This window comes from Ambystoma mexicanum, chromosome 2q (genome assembly GCF_040938575.1).
Source record: "Ambystoma mexicanum isolate Mex_15411 chromosome 2q, UKY_AmexF1_1, whole genome shotgun sequence".
NCBI classification, from domain to species: Eukaryota; Metazoa; Chordata; class Amphibia; order Caudata; family Ambystomatidae; genus Ambystoma; species Ambystoma mexicanum.
The window spans coordinates 905,966,042-905,978,203 of NC_090924.1; the positions used below are offsets into that span (position 1 = coordinate 905,966,042).

Sequence of the window (12,162 nt, forward strand, 5' to 3'; positions counted from 1 at the left end):
GAAGGCTTTCTAAATATAGTTAAGGATGGCAAGGAGGCGATGGGAGAGGGTCTCCAATCAGGACTGGATACTGCTGCCAGCGTTAACCGATCCATGGCTGCAAGCATGGTACTGCGCAGGTTTGTGTGGTTGAGAAAGTTGGGGTTTGCAGCAGATGTGCAGGCCAGAATACTCAACATGCCTTTTGACGGCTCGAGGTTGTTCGGCAGCAAGGCGGATGAAAGCATGAAGAAGCTGCAGACCTCCAAGGCGGCGGCTAAGTGCCTTAGTGCCTCCATTCGGCAACCTTATTCGGGCTCATCTTCCTGGAGAGGTCTGTCTTTCCGTTACTATTCCTCATTTGATAGAGTAAGAGGACAGGCCGTACAGAAAGGACAAAGAAAATTCCCTTGTGGTGGATGAGAAAGGGTTGCTAAATCAGCCCTAACAGCGGCATCTTTGCCCTCAGCTGCTGCTGCAGCCACCTCTAAGCCACTCTGAGGCCTTGAGGCACAAGTCCCCAGTGGGAGGCAGAATCTCTCAACATCTGAACTAATGGCGGGGTATTACTTCAAATGCTTGGGCGTTGGAAACAGTAGCTCAAGGTTACTGCCTTTCCTTTCTAAAAAGGCCTCCAGCTCTTCCACCAGGAACCAGCTGTCAAAATTCCAGATCTGCTCCTTGTGCAGGAAATATTAACCCGGCTAGAGAAAGGTGCAATAGAACAGGTACCTGTAGGCAAAAGGAACAAGGGTTGGTGTTCCCCTTATTTTCTGATTCCCAATAAGGACGAAGTATTGAGACCCATCTTGGACTTAAACTTGAACAGGTTCCTCAGGAAGGACAAGTTCAAGATGGTACTTTGCCCTACAAATGCGCCCTACTCAATGTACGCTCTCTCAATGCCCATGCGTTAGAAGTGAATGATCTAATCACTAGCCAAGACCTAGACATAATAGCCATCACGGAAACATGGCTTCACGAAGCCTCTGGCCCGGCCAACACGCTAACACTTCCTGAAGGCTACTCTATCCTCAGACAGAACAGGCCTGACAAAACAGGAGGGGGAGTAGCCCTAATCTTCAAGGAGGACATCTCCACGAGGCCTATACCCCACGAAAGAGAAGGGACTGTAGACATCCTATCTGCTAAATTAGCTCTCTCTCCAAAAAATAACATAAATATCCATGTTATCTACCGTCCACCAGGAGCCACTACTGACTTCCAGTGTCAAGTCACCCACCTCCTAGGGGATAATATTGAAAAATCTACTAAAACACTAGTCCTAGGCGACCTCAAGTTAGGCTTTAAAGACCCTAATGACAAAACAGCCACCTGAAGCAGAATAGAGAGACCTAGGCTAATTAGCCTTCGGTGTGGGCCGCACACCCTTAATACCCACTATTGGTTGAACAATTTCTTGATACTTGTATATGAACTTCAATAGGACTGTAACCATTTCAAAGTGGTTTTATTTTTCAAAAAGTGTGATCTGTATCTTTGAATCATCAAATTGTTGATTCAATTTCATCAGTTAGGCTAGCGCTGAGACAAACAGTAACTCATTGGGCTAATGTATTTCGGAAAGTTTCCTTCTTCAGAGCCCGGTTATCAATACTCTTTTAGTGGTGTTCACATATCCAAAAGTATCATGTCACTTAGTGCATTGTAACAACCCCACATCATCATTTCGCGTTGTAATGCAACATAAGTCAATATTGCATATGGCAATTTTTCAAACCAACAATTATTCAAAAAAAAAAATTTTCAAAAGAACAGGGCACCCACAGGTACAAACAAACATTTAAACAATATATAGAGAGAAAAGGTGAGAAAATTGTCTTGGTTAATCTATATATTCCATGAAATCTACAGTTGCAACTTTGAGCATGGCCTTAAACCGGTTTAACCAGTATTCATAGCTTAATATCTTATCTGCATGCATACGTGTGCTTTATTCATTCAATATTGGCTAATAGTGACTCTGCGGCGTTCGCGTTCATTAGTGATTATGGCAATGCTTAATATAAAGTGACACTGGTCATGCAGTGCGCCCCATTGTTGTGATCTGATGTTAGTTCGGTTAGTGAGCTAGTCTCCTATATTTAATGGGTAGATAATAATAATTTAAATTCACATTTATTTAGCTCTACAAACCCTCAGGTATCTGAGCGCTGCTTATTATTACCCACGGTGTGTGGTGCTCATGTATCGACCTCGGAAGGATGAATGGCTGAAAGGCTGAGTTTGACCCTGCCGGGATTCGAACCTGTGTTAGCAGGCTCTGTACGGATGTCAAAGCTAGCGCTCTACTTGCTGTGCCACTTGACTGGCTAACGTGACTGTGCATTGCCACTGACCTGTCTGCCGTGGATTTTACTTGCATGGAGGGTTCCGTGTTGTGCCGATCGAGTTACACTGTTAGGTAACCAAATAGTCAGAGTTAGAGTTTCTCTTTGTGTTGTCTATTACCACATATGATCGCACGTTCATACATTAAGATCATCTTACCTTAAGGTGTACGGAGCCAGCTCCTGCTAACACGACCGGCGAAAACTGATCGCAGTTCGTGGCGTTGCTATGGCAGCTTTGGGTACCAATATGGCCGTGCACGTGTTGCCGTGTCGGCCATGTTGGTGGGGGCAAAGTTTAAATGTTTGTGTGTAGTCTATACCCTGAAGACTGTGCACTTAAGTCTTTATCTTTAATGCAGTCAGTGGTGCGGATGGCAACTCCTTACAGTGATCATGTCCTAAAACTAATTATGAAAATTCATTGCCATGTTATAAACTGTGACACGTGGGTTTGTGGGCAATGTGTGTCCCGACCAATTTTGAGTGTATTAATAAGTTAATTAAGGATCAAGTGTTAGCATTAATTCAAATCACGGAAATTTTAGTTATGTTTGCCTATGACAACATTGGTCAATCTGACCAATCAGGCAGTCTCACCATTCTTCCATAATATAAATATTGGTTCCGCTGTGCATCGTGGAATACCGCATATTCGCATTGCGTTTGTTGTGTGGTAGAATTTCAAACTGGATGATGCTCTGACCGTGGTGCATTCATTTCTCTCACATTGATAGTGTTACATTGTGCTTGACATAAACAAAACAACAATATTGTTTCCCACAAACAATTATGTTATTTACAAAAAGCAATTAAGATCAAACTCTTCATTGAGTCCTCGCGGGGATATTGCTTCTAAACGGGCTATCCAGTATGCTTCTTTTTGCTGTCTTCTCTTCTTCGTGTCTGTGTGTGAGCCATGCGTTTTAATGATTTCTAAGACTTGAAATTTGACCTGAGAGCTGTTATGCTTTTTCTCATTGAAATGTCTTGCGACCGCAGAGTTCATGTTGCTGTTGCGTATGCATGACTTATGTTCGTTCATATGAATTCTCAACTTCGTCCTGTTTCTCCTACATAGTAAAGCCCGCATGGGCAACGTATGCAGTAAATGCAGTTTTCTGTGTTGCAAGTTGCATAGCATCTGATTGCTATTTTCTCTCCAGCGTAAGGATGTGGGACTAGTCCGCCTTTAATGATATTGTTACAATTACTGCAATTAAGGCAGGGAAAAGTCCCTACCTTCCTTGGTTTGTTCCTTAGTTTTTTAGTGTCTCTGGTGTTCACAAGCAAATCTCTCAGATTACTTGATCTTTAATATGCAAATGTGGGGGTTTCTGAAAAAACAGCCACCTCCCTCACTAAGGACCTAGTCGACCTGGGCTTCTCACAGAAAGTCCTTTCTCCCACTCGCGCGAAAGGTCGAATCCTAGACTGGGTCATAGACCATAATTGTGACACAGCCCTTGTATCTAATACTTGCCTCCCATGGACAGACCACAACTGCCTACAATTCACCATCCCATCTACACCATGCGCCAAATCTACTATACCAGCACCTGCTACCTTAGCTAGAAGTGCTAAAAAACTTGCTGCTGAGAACATTAGTGCTTACCCTCCCATGCCTGGTACCACCATTCTCACTAGACCCCAACGTTCTAGCAGAGTTATTCAAAAATACTCACCAGTGCTATCAACACTGTCGCCCCATTAGAAAAGAAAAAAAGAGAAAAAATCCTTCCATCCAAACTCCTGGTTCACCGAAAAGCTCCAAAACATGCGCAACTCCAAACGCCAGGCGCTTAAAACATGGCAGACCAACCCTTGACATCACCAAAGCTAACTTCCAATCCATTACTAAAAAGTACAAAGACTACATATTCAATGCTAAATCGGAAGCTTAAAACAATCGAATCGCCTCTGCTAACTCCCAAACTAAATAACTCTTTACTATCTTTAAAGAATTAACAGTACCCCCCCCCCCATATAAACTGACGAGATAGTTAAAGATGAAGCTTGGTGCACCAGCATAACGCTGTGCTAAAAAAAAATAGATCTCCTCCAACACAAAATCTCAGACCATTACAAAGCATTGCCTAAGCAGAATCACCAGAAGCAGAGCCGGACCAAACCCATAAATAGCAACTTTCCTAGATTCTCATTTACTGTAATCTCTGGATGTTATATACACCCTCAAACCCTCATAAGGCAAAGGCGATGTATGCCCACCCAAAATCATCAAAGAATGTGCTTAGCAACTCGCACCTCTCCTGACCGCCTTCATCAACGCCTCATTCAAAACAGGCATAGTCCCAGACAGCCTCAAATAGGCCTGGATGAGCCTGCTCCTAAACATTTTTAAAAATAAATAAATAAAAACACTGGACCCCTCTCAACCTAATAACTATCAGCCCATGACAACGTCCCGTTTCTTCTTAAAATACTTGATAAGGCCGCTCACAGACAAATCCAACTGTACCTCGAAACTAACTCCATCTTAGGAACGAGACAGTCGGGGTTCCGCACGGAACTGAAACCGCCCTAATAGACTTAAAAAAACGAATTATTAATATCCTCAAATGGCAAGCCTGCTCTTCTCCTGCTCCTTGACCTCTCAGCAGCGTTTGATCTGGTTGACCACAACACCCTCACCAATCTCACGTATGCTGCGCACTTTTCAATCAAGCAGTAACTTGGGTCACCTCCTTCTTAGAAGGCAGAGCTATGAAAGCGTTCTCCAACAAAGCCAATGCAGAACCCACTATCATACATTGTGGTGGCCCCCAGGGTTCCTGTACAGCCCCTACTCTGTACAATCTATTTACAAAGCCTCTTTTTGATAAACTGGATGCACTTGGGATCACATGTACAAACTATGCTGATGATACCCAGGTGCTCCTTCCCCTTACTGGGATCTGTCACAAAGAAGCTACAACCCTTCAGCAAATATACTCCGCAATCCAAGCCTGGATGGCCACGAATGGGCTTTGCCTTAATGGAGACAAAACTGAAATCCTCATTCTTGGTCAAAAGGCTATTTTAGCCAAACTAGGTTCTACCTATCTCAACTTCCGTATCGCCATCTGTCATCCCAGTTCTTTTCTCTGTCAAAACGCTCGGAGTCCACATTGATGCTACACTATCCATGGACAAACAAGTTAGCACCATTGTCTCTGCCTCCGCATTGAGTACTAAACTCATCAATGCTATAAAGCCTTTTCTAACTAAGGACAACTTCCTCTTTATTGCTAGAGCCACTATAGGAGCCAAATTGGATTACTGCAATGCCTTCCTAGCCGGCACCTCTAAAATAACCTAGTTAGACTCCAAACCACCCAAAACAGCGCTCTTAGAGCAGCTCTTAGTATACCCAAAAGAGAACACATTACACAAGCACGAAAAACGGCTAACTGGCTCCCAGTCTAAAACCATATCAGTTTCAAAATACTCTCTACCACCCACCCACAAATGCATCAACTTCTCTGCACCCTCATACCTATCAGACACACTATCCAGAACACTATCAACAAGGCCCATCAGACTAGGATACACCAACAAACTCAGTGCCCCGAATCAACAGGGCCAAGGCAGGAGGAATAGGCTTTCCTCATCTTGCCCCTAAGCTTTGGAACGCGCTCCCTACCGCCCTAAGAGCCGAAACGTCTCTCCATGCCTTCCAAAAAAACCTTAAAACTGCCCTCTTCAACTAATATCCACTACAGCACACCCACTATCTGTACCACCATCCACTACACTTAATCACGTCCTATATCTTGGATTACTATGCCAGTATGCTAATGTTTAGTGTATGTTTTTTGTATGCACCTAGGCTATGTCCTTCCACTGTAACAAGCGCATCATTGCCATTGCGCCTTTCTGTATTTTGTATGTAACTAAGCTATGAGCAACCACTGCAACCTGCGCCATGATGCCTACGGGCTGCTGTGCGCTTAACAAATGTGAATAAATAAACCCTTTCTCAGATCCTTCAGGCTTTCCAACTCAAGACTGGTTGGTATCATTGGACCTTCACGATGCTTACTTTATGTACCAATCCATATGAAGCACAGAAAGTACCTGAGGTTCGTGATTGGCGGTTCGCCATTCGGGCTTACCTCCGCCTGAGGGTTTTCACCAAGTTGATGGTGGGTAGTGGCAGTGGGTCTCAGGAGGGTGGAGATTCATGTCTACCCCTACCTGGACGATTGATCAGGGCTAGTTTACCCAAACAAGCCCAGGAGCATCTCCAAATCACCTGCCATGCCCTACACAGACTGGGCTTCTCCCTCAATTACAAGAAGTCCCATATGATCCCATTCCAGAGACTCCAATTCATCGGAGCGGTCTTGGATGCTTCCTCAGGGAAAGCCTCACCTCCCGGGGTGAGAGCTCAACACATTCAGCAGATGGTAGTAAAATTCTGGAATGGCCAGCATCTGCCGGCCTTCGATTTCTTGAGGTTGCTCGGTCTCATGGCATCCTGCATTTTTCTGGTACCAGAGGCCAGATTGAGAATGAGATCCCTTCATTGGGCTCTCAGAACTCAATGGTCCCAGTTTTCAGGGAACATGTTGGATCTTCTGCAGGTTCCGAGCAGAGTTGCACAGGACATGATTTGGTGGGCTTATGAGGACAACATTCTCGAGGGGCACCCTTTTTGGCAACCATGGCTGGAGATAACAGTAGTGGCGGATGCCTCACTCATGGGGTGGGGAGCCCATACCAACGAACTGACAATCGGCGGTCGTTGGTCTCCATTGGAGTCCAAACTACACATCAACCTTTTGGAGCTGAGGGCAATCAGACTAGCGCTAATGGCCTTTCTGCCTTCTGTACGTGGAAAGAATGTCATGATATTGACTCACAATACAGTGGCCATGTACTACCTCAACAAGAGTGGAGGCGTAGCGTCACTACCACTGTGCAGTGAGGCAATGCAGCTCTGGATCTGGGCAATACAAGAAGGAGTCTCATCAGCAGTTCACCTAGCCGGACAGCATAACACGACCGCGGACGCTCTGAGCAGGCAGAGCAGTCTCCCACGAGTGGGAACTATCTCAAGAAGTCCTTCAAGAGATTTTCGCCCTTTGAGGAACCTCTCAAGTGGATCTGTTTGTGACCGAGGCCAATCGGAAGTGCGATCGGTAATGCTCAAGGGAATTTCCTCCAAGAGGCGCTCTGGGAGACGTGTTTGTAATGGATTGGGAATTTCCACTCCTGTACGCGTTTCCTCCAGTCCCCTGATTCCTAATGTAATCGGGAGGTTGCGAAAATTCAAGAAAACCATGATCCTAATTGCTACGGATTGGGCCAGGAGAACGTGGTACCCAGACCTTCTGGACATGTCCATCTGCCCTCCAATACGTCTTCCACAAAGAGAGGATCTTCTCTCGCAAGGGGAAGGTCAGGTTCTCCATCCAGAGGTCAAGACACTCAGCCTTCACATATGGTTTCTGAGAGGCCGAGATATAAGGATTGGGACCTCCCGGATTATGTAATGGAGATCTTGCTTTCGGCCAGAAGGCCAGCAACCAAGTGTTTGAACCAGTGACGTTGGAATAAGTTCAGTAAATGGTGCAAAGACAAGAATGTGGACTCTTTTCTAGTTGGCACTCCTCTGGTGCTTTCTTTCCAGTTTCATCTGGCTAATCTGGGGCTCCATATTGGAACAATAAAATAATACCTAGCCGCGATCTTTATCTTTAAGCGCTCCTCTGAAAAGGTGTCCTATTTCATAATTCCATTGATTGTCCTCCAGTTTTTGAAGGGGCTCCCTAACCTGTACGCTCCAATACCATTTCATATCCCTGCTTGGGATTTGAATTGTGTTGAAGTTTTTAACATTTATACCCTTTGAGCCTTTACATTCCTGTCCGTTAAGGCTTTTAACACTGAAAACTGCCCTTCTTGGGGCACTAACATCAGCCTGCAGGGTTAGTGAGTTGCAGGCTCTTTCATGCAAACCTCTGTATACTACCTTTCATAAGTTAAACCATCTTTCTTACCGAAAATAGTTTCGGACTTTCACTTGTCACAAAAAATAACACCCCCCAACTTTCTACCATCCTCCTCATTTGTGCAAAGAGGAGAGGTTGCACACACTAGACCCAAAACGGCTCTGAGTTTTTATATAGCGAGAATGGGGGAAAATTACACCAAGATTACCACCTTTTTGTGGGTTATACCAGTCCTCAGTTGGGATTGGCGCTGACAAAACAGACTATATTGTGCTGGATTACTCTAGCTATTGGGAAGTGTTACAGGTGAGCTGGAAAGGAACTGCTGGAAGGGCTTAGGGCTCATTCCACGAGGGGCATGGCAACTTCCGCGGCTCTTCAGAGGGAGTCCCTGTAATTGCCATCTGCTCAGCTGCAACTTGGGACATCAATTCATACTTTCGTTAAGGATTGCTGCTTAGACGCTTTGTCCCAAGAAGGCCTCTTTGCGAAGGCAGTACTTAATTCCATTCATGATAAGACTGAATAGTACTCCCACCTCCAAAATTATCACTGCTTTGGGAGTCTATCAAAAATAAGGAATACGTGGGAGGACACAATCCATTCGAAGAACAAGTTACTTACCAACTGGTAACTTTCTTTCGACTGGATGTTCCTCCCACATATTCCTCACAGCCCCTCCCATCCTACCACGCTGTACAATTTACGTGATTTACACTCTGCGTTTCCGAAGAGCTTAAAGTCTGGGGCCCGCCTGGATGGTTTCTCGAGTTATACAATAAAAAACGGAACTGAAGCCAACGGGCGCGGCATAAGTTATTTATACTACTGGTGACATTGACACGCCACGGTGGCCCTCGAAGGACATCCACGGCACAACATCGTGCACCGCGCCCTCTGCCGAGAAGATTTTTTTTTTTCCGAAGCAGTGTAGCTGGCAAGATACGAATATAAAAGATGAGGTATACGTGGGAGGAACATCCAGTCGAAAGAACGTTACCAGTTGGTAAGTAACTTGTTAATTTATTGGAATAAAATTATCATCTTAATTTTACATACCAAAATAGAACCCCCAATATGTGAGCGATGTTTAATATTATATACATAAATTAGGATTCACTTAAAAAAGTAACCCAGTTTCCTTAATTGCATAATTTATTGCTTATACACCAGCATGTATGCCAAATGAACAATTTAACATTCTTTGCTTAGTCTTTAAACCTGTAGTCTGTTATTGGCCATTCTGAATTTTAAACTGAGGCCTTTTCTATGTTAATATTCATTACATCACCCAAGGGGTAATAGCTCCCTAATGCCACACTATAGACCTAAACGCAGAGCTGCTAGATTGGGGCGGGGGCATACCTTCCATATTCTGTTTACAGGGGGCACAATATCCCCTTTCAGAGGGATCCTAAAATGGCAATATTGTTGGAAGTGCTTTCTTGGAATACTTGCCTTCATTTTTTATAATTTGTTTCACACTATCCTATGGCCCGGTAATTGCAACCCAGAAAATACAGAAACAGGTTTCTTCTTGCATATCAATAACTGCCAGTAAACCATAACCAAGATAAAACAGAATTTAGGTAAGGACGGGCATTTAATATTTGACCTAATTAAACTTTGATTAATAACACTGACACGTTTTTAACTATTCAATATTTCAGTTACAATAAACAGTGAAATCCAGGAATCCTGCATACTCTAGTTTCGTTGCAAGTTTTTATATGAGCACAATCAAGGTGCTGGAATACAGCAATTTGAGTGAAGCTTTGATGGTGAGCACTGCTTGATCTGCAATATATACAACCAATAAGAAATGTTTATATGATTAATTGAAAGAAATTATGAAAATACTATTTATTCTTATTGCCACCTCCACTGATGCATCTTGTACTTTATTTACGGACTAAAGATGGGGTCACATGAAAGAAATGTCAGTTTGATTTCACATAGGTTTATGTTGAATATGGTTGTGCAGAATGACACGTTAAATATCGCTTCTCAATCTGCTGTTTGGTTTAAAAACATTTTTCATGTTTTCTGCTTTTTGGCTTATTGCAGAAATAAATGGGATCAATGGTTTTAGGAGTACCAGCCGCAGGCAGAAATCTCCTCCCCCACCAGTCATGGACATAATCCAGGACAGCACAGAATGCATAGCGGGAATCTTTATAGATTGCCACACTTTTACCTTGCAAAAGGGTGCAGGCCCTAGCTAGTGTGATTAGTTTGGCAACCTGGGCAGTGTACACGGCAAGGATTAGTGTGCATACTCATTAGAGCGCATGGCATTACATGAGACGATTTCAGACAAGTTTCAGGTGACTTTTTTGAAAAGTTATTCCTTAGGGTCCCCTTTCTTCACTCCACTACCCTTGTTGATTGTGGGCAATATCAGCAATGGGAGCCTCCTGGTGAACCTGTAGAAATGTGCAGTTTTCCTGGATAATTTTCCCACTAAAATGTGTACCTCAATCGATGATTCTCCATGGCACTCCAAAACATGGCACAAAACTTCTAATTGGAGCTTTGATAACGGCATGTGTCTTAGCTCTATACCTCAATACTACTGGAGAAAGGATATACAAATACTAGTATACAATCAAGCTCTACAACCTGAGTCATCTGTACAAAGTGTGATGAATCCAGGGAATTCGTCCCTTCTTCCCAAGGGGGAGCCTCTCCCATTGGGACTGGGGAGGTGAGACTGCTGCGTCACACCCTCCCTAGGGAACAGGACAAGTGGGATGCACGTGAGTGTGTCCCCTCCACCCCCCCCCTTTACTTCAAAGTCCGTAGTGTTTGTTGGTTATATGGGGGTTGAATAGGGCAATCAAGTACAGGACCTTTTTTTAAAGTGGATGGCTTGGTTTCTGACCTGTATTTTTCTTTGCCCTTTTGTGCCCACTGGAACCATGTATTGCTTCTTCCATTCCTTGGAGGGACATAGACACTTGCAAGCCAAAAGTGAAAGAGAGAATGAGCCGTAGAGAGAGAGAAATGCTGGCTTGCCCAGGTGCGCAGAGAAGGTAGTCGCATCGTCGCAGGAGGAACACGGTGGAAGAGCTATGCAGTCAGCGTTGTGGGTGGAAACTTAAGGCACTCTGTGGAATGCTACGGCTTCAGAGAATGCAGAGCTTAAAGCCACTGAGGAAGGAAGCAGAGACGACATACCAGCATCCTGCCTATCCGATTGCGAAGTCCCAGAGAGGAATCACCTTGAGAAACTAGACCGTGCAGACCAGAGAGACCGCCTCCCTTAATGAGCTTCGCCGCATGACTGCAAGTACATTGGATTGTACAAGGAGCAAGTGCTGTGCTGTGAGGCCACAACAGAGCCCATGCTGGGATGAGAATCTGCATACCCCAAGAGAGGGGGAAAGAATAGAGAGACAAAGCATGGCTGAGCAGGCCCGTCGCCCAGACCGTGCTGAGAATTTGCATATCCCACGAGAGCGGTAAAGAACTGGGAACAAAAGCAGGGCTGAGCAGGCCCATAGCCCACGCTGGGCTGAGAATCTAAATACCTCGAGGAGCAAAGCGGCAACAACCAAAACCGGGCTGAGCAGGTGCACATACCAGGCCGGCTGAACATGTGCATACCCCACGAGGGGGTGAGGGCACAGAGCCGCAAACCAGGGTTGGAGAAGCCTGTAACCCACACGGGGCTGAGAATCCAAATACCCCACGAGGGGTTGAAAGAAGGGACAACCAGAACAGGGCTGTAGAGGTCCGTAGCCTATGCAAGGCTGAGAAGAGAAATACCTCATGAGTGGGGAGGAAGAATGTTGGTTTTGTGAATACCAGGTCAGGAGAACCTGTTTCTTCTAACCAGAACAATACGTTCTGGAAGACGGGATGAAGTAGGA

At 44.7% G+C, this 12,162-nt stretch overlaps 1 protein-coding gene across 4 annotated transcripts in view; it reads left to right on the plus strand.

Moving 5' to 3' along the window:
• Positions 1–12,162, plus strand: part of PALS2 (protein associated with LIN7 2, MAGUK p55 family member) — a 1,716,257-nt gene that overhangs the window by 416,141 nt on the left and 1,287,954 nt on the right. Inside the window, exon 2 of one of the 4 annotated variants that reach the window (XM_069648195.1) lies at positions 9,958–10,068. The exons of the other annotated variants lie outside the window; for them this stretch is intronic. Within the exon in view, the coding sequence (XP_069504296.1) occupies positions 10,018–10,068 (51 nt within the window). The 5' untranslated portion in view covers positions 9,958–10,017. The remainder of the gene's footprint in view (positions 1–9,957; positions 10,069–12,162) is intronic. 4 annotated transcript variants of the gene reach the window in all.